Source organism: Ranitomeya variabilis, chromosome 5 (genome assembly GCF_051348905.1).
Source record: "Ranitomeya variabilis isolate aRanVar5 chromosome 5, aRanVar5.hap1, whole genome shotgun sequence".
NCBI lineage: Eukaryota > Metazoa > Chordata > Amphibia > Anura > Dendrobatidae > Ranitomeya > Ranitomeya variabilis.
This window is the reverse complement of record NC_135236.1, coordinates 34,205,261-34,218,449: the sequence shown is the minus strand read 5'-3', so window position 1 is coordinate 34,218,449 and position 13,189 is coordinate 34,205,261. Positions and strand designations below refer to the sequence as shown.

Below are 13,189 nucleotides of genomic sequence, written 5' to 3'. Positions count from 1 at the left end.
TGACCTTGAGTGCACGAGCGATCCAGGACTTAGATCCTGCTCGTGACACCTCCATGGCCTCATGTGGCTTGGGCGCCTGGACAGAGATTCCAGAGGTATGGTGAAGGTGGGAGCCAGCCAAAACCTCTGCCTATACTGGGCTCACTCCAATCTTTGCTCGTTAAAATGAAGGTTGATGCGAGTTGAACAGCTATTAGCTCCTCCAGTGTGGCGGGAATCTCCCTATTGGCCAAAGCATCCTTCACATGGTCAGCCAGCCCCCTCCAAAATACAGGAATGAGGGCTTTATCTGGCCACTCCAGCTCAGATGCTAAAGTCCGGAAGTGGGTGGAAAAATGGCTGACCAAGGATGAGCCCTGCGTCAGTGCCAGCAGTTGAAGCGCCGTATCATGGGTGACTTGAGGTTCTAAAAAGACCTGTTTCAGAGTGCTCAGGAACCACAGAGCACTCTGCACCAAATGATCATCACGCTCCCACAGAGGTGTAGCCCACTCCAACACCCTGTCCGACAAGAGAGATATTATTAATCCCACTTTAGCCCTCTCTGATGGGAAACGTGCAGCCAGAAGCTCAAGATGTATGGCACACTGCAATCCCCTGCATCACTTGCTATTGCCAGAGTACTTATCTGGCTGTGGGAGGCGGGATAAGGTCTGAACAGGGGTGGCAGTGGACAATCTAGCAGCAGCCACGCTAGCAGCCTGAACAGCTACTGCGGTAACATCCACAGCTGAGGTTGTGCTCTTGAGAGCCACCAACCTGCCCTCCAGCTGCTGGATGTACCGCTGCAGTTGCTGTTCATCCACGATTACTAGCCAGACCCTGGCGCTAGTATAATGTTAGGGCTAGTGGAACGCACCAAATAATTAGAAGGATGGTATAAGGTGCGTTCGCAGCCCGGGGTCCACAGTGCAGAGATGGAACCTGCTGCTGAGTAATGACGGACTATATGGCGGTATAATGTGGATACACACACGGGATAGCTTCACCCCATATGAAGGAAGCGAACACTTGCGTCAGAGGGCCGCGGTACCGCACAAAGAGTCAAGCAAGGAGTCGCAGAACTCTGTCCCAAGACTCAGGGAAAGAGTTCCTCTAGACGTCTTGCACTCGACACCACTACTGGGGTGTCAGAGATTAACAGAAATAATAATTTAATGCACGATAGTGCGTGCAGTGCCGCTCTGGAGGACGCCACTAACCACCCAGACTTGGGCCAGGAAAGCGCTCTATTAGCGCACGGCGCCAAACTGGCAGTCACTGCTATCAGACGCTGTATCATGTGCTAGCTGTGCGGAATAGCACTGTCAGGCGCTAGCTAGCTTGCACTATTCGCGAACAGTCAACAGCAATAGGGATGGGAATGATTCGGAGCTTTCATCCATCAACAGGCATACATCCACACACACGTTAATAAGTTTATAATAGTGCATGGCTGTGCGGCCATGCAAACCTTTTATAGGGGAAGCTCTCCAGGACCTTCCTAGTGGTCCAATAGGAGCTGCTACAGGACCTGAGCATGTGACCCCCAACCTCCAATGGGAGGTCGTCCCTTGGGCATGCTCAGAAGAAGAAAAGCAGGACTTAGTCCCAGGGATGCCTGCACGCTGCTGATCAGTACTGGTTACAATGGCTGAGCCTGGAAGGACAGCAGTAACCAGCCACACAGTATCAGCTTGAGCCAGACGCTGGGACCGACATCTCTGCTGAGCAGGTTCCGCTGCGGCTGGAGGAGAATGGGAGACCACACCGGAGATGGTTCGAGATTCTCCCTGTGTAGTGGTGGGAACAGAATTTTTGAAATATATTTTTTGTTGTTGTTAAGACGTTATAAGGTTAAAAGTTGACTAGTGAGTTCTCATTTTTACAACAAAATTTACAAAATGTTTTTTTGGGGGGAACAACTCAAATTTGAGGTGAGTTTCAGGGGCCTATATGACAGATAATACATAAAACAGACAAAATTCTAAAAATTGAACTCCTCAAGGTTCTAAAAAACAACATTCAAGAAGTTTATTAACCTTTCAAGTGCTTCACAGGAATTAACGTAATGTGGAAAAAAAAAATCAACATTTAGCTTTTTTTTCACAAAAAATTTCCATTAGAGACAATTTTTTTTTATTTTCATAAGGGTAACTGGAGACATTTCTCCATATAATTTGTTGTGCAATTTCTCATGAGCACGCCTATACCTCATATATGGGGGAAAACCCCTGTTTGGGCGCACGGCAGGGCTCAGAAGGGAAGGAGCGCCATTTGACTTTTTGAATGTAAAATTGGCTGGAATAATTAGCAGATGCCATGTCGTGTTTGGAGAGCCCCTGATGTACAGGAGAATGTATACCCCAAAATAGTGGGCATTGCTGCAGAGTATCAGATTTCACATACAGCTGACACCCACACCCGGTCGCCGCGGTGCTCAGCTAGAGGCCATGTGATCGCCAAGCTGTACATATACTGCTGTTTGTGGGAACGCAGCTCCAGGAAAGCAGTATATATAAGGAAGGGGTTATAGTGCGGGACATTTTCCCAACTTATTTTGTATCACCAAGAGAGATATACTTCTTGGCAAGACAATGCTGTGTCTATGTTATAATTAGAGTTGAGTGAATTTTTCAATATTTGGTTCGCATTACGATCGCTGGCGATTATTGTTTTTGCTAAATCTGCTAAACACAGCCGAATGCCATTTGAGTCAATGGGAATGGAAATGACCGAATATGTTCGGAACCAATTATCAAACATAAATTCGACAATAATAGGGTACGAATATCTGAAACTCAGATTCAGCGTTGGTTTTGAACATATTCACTCAACTCTAATGATAATATCCTTTATTTACTTAATTTCCGGAAACAACTGTTTATGAACAAACTGTATAATTCCAATTTATGTCCAAAATTAGACATGAATATCTGTAGCATAGAGTATATATTTGGCAAAACATAAAACACACATTTAATTAACATTTTTATTTTTAAAAACTGAAATTTGTATCAAAACAGATATATAGAAATTGTATAGTAATTTAGAAAAATCGTCAATGTATGCATTAAAGATCCAGAACCCAGTTTCCTCATAGATTGCAAGCTTGCGATCAGGGCCCTCACTCCTCTTGGTATCGGTTTTGATCTTTGTGTTTATTATTATTCTGTAATGTCTATTGTATGTACAAGTCCCCTCTAAAATGTCAAGTGCTGCAGAATATGTTGGTGCTATAGAAATAAAATTATTATTATTATTATTATTATTATTAATATTATTAAAGAAACAAACAAGGACATTACATAGGAATATACTATTTTTTACAAATTATGATAGAAAGGTGGAAATGATGGCACCAGCACAGCATGACTTATTTGATGATTTTGGTCCCTACATTATTGGGCCCCCGATAGGTTGATGAGGTTGGATTCCGGGACAAGGAAGGACTCTGTTGTGGGACATGGTATTGGCCACTTGGTTAAGGGTAACAAAACTCATCTGGATTTTCATTTGCCATTTAGCTAAACCCCCCAGAATGGCTATGCTGAACATACCCATGCTGAGAACACTTTCCAACAGTGGGAATGTTCAAGTGGCCATATTGGGCAGGTGCAGCTTGTGGTGCTTGTGGTTGGAGGTGTTGCTGTGGATGAGGTGGTGGCATCCGTGGTGGAGCTGGTTCTGGGAGTACTATGGGATGTTCATCATGGCTTCCAGGCATGTGTAGGTGGATGTTGGTGGACATCTGCCATCTTTCAAGGAAGTTCAAAACCAGCCTTGGATTGTTAGGTGCTGTGCATTAATCAATGCCAATGTGTAAGGCACCTCTAGCATGCAGCCTCCCCTCACGGGGAATTGTGCGCAAATACTGAGCAAGACTATGACCATAGGCCTTCTCACCATCATTGTTAACAGTGCACGATAGGTATTCCAAAACATTAATGTCTACTTAGCACCTGATACCAGAGGTTTAGGAAATATCTTCCTGCGATGGCCCTGGTGTGGTATGACTGCAGCCTGTAGTGAGGTATCCTGTCGAAGTGTAGAACTACTTCTACATCTACGTTCATCCTCATCTTGATTGGCCTCATGTCCTGCTGAAGGTCATGGTGGTGGTTGCTGTTCTGTTGCTGGTGGTGCAGAAGAAGTTCCAGGCTCCTCTTCAACTTCGTCAACAGGGTCCAGGTTCACCTCGGAATCCGATGCTGTTTCTCTTTCCTGTATGTTGGATTCAGTTCTGTTATTTGGACAAATGAAATTAAAATAAACATTAATTTAACCAACTTAAGGACAAATTTAAAAATGCATGACAAGCATGCACTTACGAATGGAGATCCAGAATGGAAGTTAGGAAATTAAAGCAATCATAATATATGTACTTCCACTTTTTACTGGCTGCTGCACATCTCCTGGCTCGCTGCTGTCGCTCACAACGGTATTGATCCTGGCTGCGCCACCATCTTGTAACGTCAGCCACTGCAAAGTTACACAATAAATAAATCTAATTATGAACACCTTGTTTGGGTTATGATACGCTATAGTGTCAACTTGCATACAGTTTACCAAGTGTGCATTAACAAACATGCTAGTTATTCCAAATAACATCATACAGAATATTGAATTTACACTTTATGTAGTATATTAGTTTTTTTCACTTACTAATGTCCTGCAGCACCTCTCTTGTACTTTTATCATAAATGGGGAACATCTGGCAGCATATGTGCATAAGCTGCATCCTTTTTATTGCGATGTGTTGGTCCCAGATTTCAGGCCTCTCCTGAACTAGAACAATCGGCATTTCCACAGTGATATGTCTGGCCATGTTGCTGGTATCTGTGGAGGCGTGTTTTGGGATTTTTTTATAGGTTGCCAGGACAATCTGTATGACAATCTTCCTGTTCTTGGCTGTTGCAATTTCCTGGCTTCAGGAAAATGTGTGTGCATTTGTCGCATGCTACATGGATGGTCTGTGTGGTTCCGAGTCTTTATTGCACCCATTGACTTGCATTGGTGAATCTCGCACGATATACGCATACGATCCCAACCTGTTGCGATTTTGCATGTATGCCAAATACGCCAGAGAAAAAAACACTGATCTGGATTGCCTCATTTAATAACATTCATCAGAGTGCAATGCGATCTTTACTAGCATTACTCCCAGCTGTGTTGTATGGTAGTGTGACTCCAGCCGTACTGTGAAGATGGCGTCATCAGCGCTGGTCATTGGCGGAGTATTCCAAGCAGTTCAACGCAGCACACACGTCCTGGATGGAGACTCACTCATTGTTGGTGAAGTGATGTTCTGAAGAGCGACTCACCCATGCATGCTGCAGCTGAACCTCCACTATTGCCTGCTGCAGCTCGCAGAGTCTCTCCAACATATGCAAGGTGGAGTTCCACTTTGTGGGTACGTCGCATATGAGGTGGGGAACAGGAAGGCAGAAGTGAGGCTGCGCACAAGACATGCAAGCAACAGGATGAGAATGCCAATAACGCACACACACTGCCCACAGTTTCTGACCAGATGAGGAGATATGGAAGAAGCAGAGTAGGCGGAGAAGGCAACATGTACAAATACTTCTCACAAAATAAGAATATCATCAAAAAGTTCATTTATTTCAGTTCTTCAATACAAAAAGTGAAACTCATATATTATATAGAGTCATTACAGAGTGATCTATTTCAAGTGATTATTTCTATTAATGTTGATGATTACGGCTTACAGCCAATGAAAACCCAAAAAGTTATTATCTCAGTAAATTAGAATACTTTATGACACCAGCTTGAAAAATGATTTTATAATCCGAAATGTTGCCCTACTGAAATGTATGTTCAGTAAATGCACTCAATACTTGGTCGGGCTCCTTTTACATCTATTACTGCATCAATGTAGCGTGGCATGGAAGCGATCAGCCTGTGGCACTGCTGAGGGGTTATGGAAACCCAGGTTGCTTTGATAGCAGCCTTCAGCTCGTCTGCATTGTTGGTTCTGGTGTATTGTCAAGAGAAAGATGAGAGATACCAGACCCAACAATGCAGACGAGCTGAAGGCTGTGGACCCATGTGGGGTCTAGGACCTAATCATCCCTCATTGCATCATCATACCTCTACAGTCCGTCCTACTAATCCACTTCTGTCCTCGCTTCTCCTCTGCTTTTCCCCTCTACAAATCCCTTTATTGTCTCCCAATTCCACAATCTATACACAAAAATCTAGTAACACTGACATACAAAGCTGTACATAATCTGTATTCCCCCATGTATCTCTGAACTAATATTCCAATATCTCTCACCATGTAATCTCTGATCCTCCAACATCTCCTTCTCTCCTCCACATTCGTGCATTCCCCATCCAATTGCCCACAAGACTTCTCCTGAGTATCCATCATCCTGCACAATTCTGTGGCCAAACACATATGATTATCCCCAACATTTAGAACTTTCAAGAGGAACTTGAAAACCCATGTCTTCAGAACAATTTACAGCCTGGTTTTGCAGAATTGCTCACTTGATTAGGTTTTTATTCATTTCAGACCATTGAGCAAGTTAATTTAATGGGGCAGTACATTGGGAAAATATGTGAGAAATGTAAAGTCATACAGATGTCATAGAGATGTCATATGGATAAATTACTGAGAAGACATTGCATCATCGCATTGCAAATGCATTACACGTGGATTACCATATGGAGATCACTCGTGCGACTCTCGACAGTGAGAGGCGGAATTATTTTTTATACGTTTAGTGTGACTACAGCCTTACTATCCCACTGCAATGCCTCCAAGAAAAAAAGCTTCAAGCGATGATGAATGAGGTGGTGGCACAGGAGGAAGAGGAGGAGGAACAGGGACCATCCACACCATTAGCAGGCTAGGTGTCCACACATACCTTGGAGGATGGGTTCCTGTACCAACAGTGGCCAGGTACACAAATCTCCAGCCAGAAGACAGTTTTGCATAATCAGGAGGAGGAGTAACAATATTTGGTCAGTATTTTACATCAGTATTTGTAAGCCAAATCAGAGGAAAAGTGTAATAGAAACACATCATCACTTCTGTATTTATTACACTGTTGATTTTGGCTTATAAATACTGAAAGTGCACACATAAAGAATGCACGTTGCCTCTAAACATAATAAAATATAGGATGAAAAAAATAATACTCACCTCTATGCTGACCTGTCCATCGGCTCATGCAGCCCGCCCATGGAGTGGTCCTCTTCTTTTTGTCTTTCCCCTTTGGTGTATCCCTCTTTGACCTGCTTCCCTCTTATTAGGCCTCTGACATCATTGAACACCAGGTCACCGAGAAGCATATTGTGATTATGGTGTAACGATGTGCACTGCCTGAAGCCTAGTTAGCATTGCATTAGAGGACATCTTGGTGATGATAGTCCTAGTGCAGAGTGAAGGAAGTTGAAGAAAATTCTAATGACAGTGGAAGATGAAAAAAAGTTACGAGGATGAACGGCTGGTGGGAGCAGGTGACTAGTGAATTGAGCAGCAATTTTTTTATTTTTTCCCTTTTGCTGGTCCTCTTCTGGTCCACAAAATGGTTATCATTTTACTAAATGTGTGGTAATTGATATTCTTAAAAATCCAAATTCATGGGAAAATTCAATTTTACTCAAACAAATTTTCTCTGTCGAGAACAATCCTGGAAAGTTTAAAACCCTCTGTTAGTCTGAAAAATAACTTTTGGAGTTACATACAGTAATATAACAAAAAATTCACCATTTTACCTTTAATAAAGGTGTCCACATCATCAACGTTTAGACATAGTTAAGAAGTTGCACATTTGAAGACCCCCAGAATGAAGGAGGAATCAAGTATGTATAACTTGAAGGTAGCATGGGTACATTCCTTTAAGGAAAAAGGGTCATTTCACAGACACATGAATTTAACAAAAGTAACACTTGGATAGACCCTTCAGACAAGCCTTGCTAAAGGCAGATTTTTTTCACTCAATCATGTGTTCCGCTTTCCTTCGTATACTAGAAGGCTATGTGGTTACAGATCAAGATGGCTGCCATCTTTTCCACCTCAGTTTTATATGTTATGGCCCCTTCAGTCTTTCTAACACATGATTTAAAAAATATATATATATTTAGAAATATATTATAAAATGTAAAAATAGAGAATACTGTATATAAAAGAAAATTATTGAAATATATAATATAAAATAAAGTTATTAAAGGCAATAAGGGGATAAAAAAGGTGAGAAAACATAGCTGAGGTAGATAGGTGACAAAGCCCGGGCACGTACAGTAGAATAATAAATATGCAAACAGGTAATGACATGTAGTAAACATATTGTTTTCTCCATTTATAGATTCCCTGAATTGCCTCAGATGTCCATGGGACCAATGGCCGAATCCTGAAAAATCCAAGTGTCTCCCAAAACCCATAGAGTTTCTTTCTTATGAAGATGTATTAGGAGCCACTTTAGCTGCAACTTCCATAATCTCCTCCTTTATTCCAGCGCTTATCTTGGGATTTTTCTTTCACTACAGCAATACACCACTTGTGAAAGCCAGCAATTACTCCCTAAGTTGTCTCCTACTGATATCCCTCAGTCTTTGCTTCTTCTGCTCTTTAGGTTTTATTGGTTACCCTGATCATGATAAATGTCTACTACGTCAGGTGTCTTTTGGACTGGTCTTCACTCTCTGTGTTGCCTGTATATTGGCCAAGACGGTCATGGTGGTTTTTGCCTTCATGGCTGCTAGACCGGGAAGCAGTCTAAGAAAATGGACTACGCTTAGAGTCTCCTACTCAATTATCTCTGTATGTTTCCTTCTACAGCTAATATTGTGTATCACTTGGATGTCAGTGGATCCTCCACATCCACATGTCAACACAGAAGATAAAGCAGAACTCATTATTATTGACTGTAATGATCGGTCTGTCACATTCTGGGCCATGCTCGGTTATCTCTTTCTTCTGGCCACCATTAGCTTCATAGTGGCTTTCTTAGCTCGAAAACTTCCAGATAGTTTTAATGAAGCTCAGTTTATTACATTTAGCATGTTGGCCTTTCTTAGTGTTTGGCTATCTTTCATTCCTGCTTCTCTTAGTGCTCAGGGCAAATACACAGTCGCCATGGAGGTGTTTGCCATCCTGGCATCCAGTTGGGCATTGTTGATCTGTATGTTTTGTCCTAAATGTTTCATTTTACTCTTCAGACCTCAGATGAACTCCAAAGAATATCTGATGAGAAATAAAGATAAAGGTGCAATAAGCAGATTATAGATAGATGTAAATCTTGATATTCTTGAATGATCTTATAAAAAATAACTAAACACTTGATATAATAAAAACACAGAAGTTTGAAGTAGGGTTTCCGTGTGAGTTCTTCTGAACTTATCATGGTATTCCAGATGTGGTCTCACTAGAGCTCTATACAGCCAGTACATAATCACATTCATCTACTGATTATACCTTTAGACATGTAGCATTATGTATTTTCTTTCCATCTTGCCCTCACTTTCTACACATTTAAGATATTTCTCAATTAGAAATGACCTATACTTTAGGTCTCGTTATTATTTATGATGAGTGATTTTAAAAATATATATATATATATATATATTTTATTTTTCAATATTTTATATCTTTATCTACAGATCTAACAAAATTTGAGGTGACTCAGGTAACATTGCATTGGAAAATCACAGCACAAAAAAATTTGACATCAAATTTGACCTCTATCAATGGTAGAGCTATCCAGATCTGACAAAATTCAAGTGTTCCCGGGAAATATGGACCTGTTCATGGTCAAGTTGTTCTCCACTGATTAAATCTACTCTATTATGCTCGAAGATCTCACCAGAACCTGGGGCATAATAAACATAAAATGTAGAAAATAAAAAAAAATCTTTAAATTCATATTAAAGCTATATAACAGGATTAATGGGTTTTTAAGCAAATATATATATATATCTCCCTATTGACATACAATGACAAGCTATATAACAGGATTAATGGGTTTTTAAGCAAATATATATATATATCTCCCTATTGACATACAATGACATGTAAAAGTCTGGGTTCCGCTAGTCAAAATTACGGTTATTGTGAACAGTTAAGCAAGTTGAAGATGAAATGACCTCTAAAAGACACAAAGTTAAATATGACACATTTCCTTTATTTTTTAGGCCATAGAGATATAAATATATTCAACTTTTACATTTTAAAAATTACAAAAATGAAAGAGGGCAAGGTCACCCTGAATGGTTAGTACCTGGTAGCATCCGCTTTTGAAAGTAGCCAGACAAGAGTCTGTCAATTCTTGTTTGAGAAATTTTCATCCTTTATTCATTGGAGAATTCTTCCAGTTCTGTGAGATACCTGGGGCGTCTTGCATCCTCTGCAATTTTGAGGTCAGGCCAAAGATTTTCAATGATGTTCATGTCAGTGGACTGTGAGGGCCATTGTAAAACTTTCAGCTTGGAACTTTTGAGGTCATCTATTGTGGATTTTGAAATGTGTTTCAAACAGATACCATTACTACAGGTAATGAGTGGAGAACAGAGGAGCCTCTTAAAGAAGACATTACGGGCATGTGAGAGCCAGAAATCTTGCATGATTTTAGGTGACCAAATACTTATTTTCCACCATAATTTGCAAAATAAATCTTGCCAAATCAAACAAGGTGATTTTCTGAATTTGCTTTATTATTTTGACTCTCATAGTTGTGGTCTACCTATGATGTCAATTACAGGCCTCTCTCATCTTTTTAAGTGGGAGAACTTGCACAATTGGTGGCTTACTAAATACTTTTTCCCCCACTGTACATGTGTAATAACACTTGGACATTAGTGACAATAGTACTAGTAGTGCTGTAGTGCACATGTAAAAGTAGTACAATAGTATCAGTACTGCATTAGTGCACATGTAACAGTGGTACAATAGTTCCAGTAAAGTGCACATAAATAAATAGCCCCAGTGTGATGCATGTACTGTGTGATCGTACCACCAGTAGACTAGATGTATAACAAAAGTCTCAGTATAGCAATGCTATTTTTAATTTAAACAGCGCCAATTGTATGAATTCTCTTTCTTGTTAGGCATTAGGTAAAGTTCACACAAACAATACGGTTTGGTCAAAACATGTGCAATTTTATTTCTTAAATAAAACTCCAAGGATCTAAAATTAATGCATCATCAGGGCACAAAGGTATAACAGCAAATAAACAGTTCATTCAGCAGACATATATCAGTGCGAGCTCACCCCAACAGATTACAGTCCTTTCTCCAGGAGCAAACTTTATTTACAAAGCGGTATGACCCTACCTGTCTCGGTATCCCCTTCAGTCTGAGCTCCACCAGCTTTCAGCGCCAAATAGACGTGTATAACTCCATGCACAGTTCACAGTGAACAGGCTCCTACACACAGACTGCTCCGCTTTCCTGGCTGACTCATGCAGTCTCCATTCTAGCTTGTCTCCCTCACAGATACAGCTCACATTTTGGCTGGTCACTCACCAGCTTCCACACATTCCCCTCAGCTGAACTCCCAGTAGAATTACACATGGTGAAAGCATTTCCTGGTTCTTAGTCAGTGCTTATTAGGAGTGTGTAATCAAGACCTGCAGTGCTAGCACTTAACCCTAGCCTACCTGGCTTTGCTACATAATAAATTACACATTTTTCAGCCCTTTAACATTCACAGTGGAATGTGCAACAAAAGTACCAAAATACTCAATGTATGACGGCAATATGATATTAGCGTATGCATGATAATTCCAACATTTCACATGTAGAGCAATGCTACCAGTTTAGTGCATTAGTAGTATATTATTAGCACTAATAGAGTGGACACAGTTAGTGATGAGCGAATAGCATTGTTGCTCAGGTCTCACCGAGCACGCTCGGGTGATCTGACTATTTGTTAGTGCTAGAAGATTTTGTTTTCATCCCTCAGCTGCATGATTTACGGCTGCTGGACAGACTGAATACATGTGGTAATTCCCTAACAGACAGGCATTCCTCACATGTATTCAGCCTGTCTACTGTAGCAGCCGTAAATCATGCAGCTGAGGAGATGAAAGCTAATTCTCCAAACACTAACAAATAATCGGAGATCAGCCGAGGACAGTACAGTATAGCCCGAGTGTAACAGTAATACCAGCACAGTGCCTGTAGGACACAAACTGTGTAGTCTGAGTGTAACAATAGCACCAGCACAATGCCTGTAGGTCACTACCAGTGTAATCCCAGTGTATCAAGAGCACCAGCACAGTGCCTAGGGGACAGCACCAATGAAGTCTGAGTATAACAATAGTACCAGCACAGTGCCTGTAGGATACTACCAGCGCAGTCCAAGTAAAACAATAGCACCAGCATAAAGGAGGGGGCAGGAATAAGCACAGCTTGATGTAGGCCCCCCATGACTGTGCTTGGACATAGGCATCTTTTAAAATTTTTGCCAGGAGAAGATGATTGGGTGAAAGGGGGAGCGTAGGGAGGGATTTTTAGTAGGGGGGCGTGGGTATATAGGGAAAAAGTGCGGGAAAGGTGTCACTTGCCACCGGGAAGCCAGAGCGAAGAGAGAGAGCAGCCCCCCCAACAGCTTTTTGGATTACCTTATTTCCGATGGAGTCAGTGGATGAATTGGTGGGGTGCCTGAGAGATGCTGCCAGGTCCAGAAGGGGAGGATGGCTGGAGGAACAGCTCGCTTCACTGCTCAGAAATACAGGAGCGCAGGACACCGGCAGCAGGCACGGCAGGTGGACGAGGCCCCTGCAGAGACTTTCACCGGAGGTGAGCACGCGCAGCAGGCACAGGCTTAGGAGCCCTCCAGGGACCCTGCAGAGGCCGGGTGTAGTGGTGCGGCATCCCTCCGCTGTGCCCCCCTCTGGCAGGAATGCTCCTCACCGGCCGGCAGGCGTAGGTCGCAGAAGTGCAGCGGAAGGAAGCACAGGAAGCGAGGGCTGCACCGGAAGTGAGGCCTGCAGCACCACGGCAGGTCGCATTGCGGACCCGGGGCGCTGCAGGGAGAAGAGCGGACTCCAGGAGCGGCACGGCTACACCGCTGTCAGGAGAACGCCTGGAGCGGCGGACACTGCGCAAGACATCACCAGAGCTGGGGACATCAGCAACGCGGCCACAGGCTCATGGCCTGTTAGCAGGAGTGCGGGCAAAAGGACTTTGGCGGGCATGGTGCTGCAGGGGACGCCCCAGCAGCAAGGCTCAGATGACCTA

General features: G+C 42.4%; 1 protein-coding gene across 1 annotated transcript; it reads left to right on the top strand.

Annotated features, from left to right (window-relative positions):
• The first annotated feature begins 7,427 nt into the window (after positions 1 to 7,427).
• Positions 7,428 to 9,235, top strand: LOC143774802 (vomeronasal type-2 receptor 26-like). Its single transcript, XM_077262571.1, has 2 exons — positions 7,428 to 7,467; positions 8,316 to 9,235. Exons 1-2 carry the CDS (start codon positions 7,428 to 7,430, stop codon positions 9,233 to 9,235), a joined length of 960 nt encoding a protein of 319 aa, XP_077118686.1.
• Positions 9,236 to 13,189: the final 3,954 nt, after the last annotated feature.

Coding starts and splice junctions, on each gene's coding strand:
- LOC143774802 (XM_077262571.1), top strand. CDS start 7,428: ATGAAAAAAAGTTACGAGGATGAACGGCTGGTGGGAGCAG. Junction 7,468..8,315: donor TGAACGGCTGGTGGGAGCAG/GTGACTAGTGAA, acceptor CTCCATTTATAG/ATTCCCTGAATTGCCTCAGA.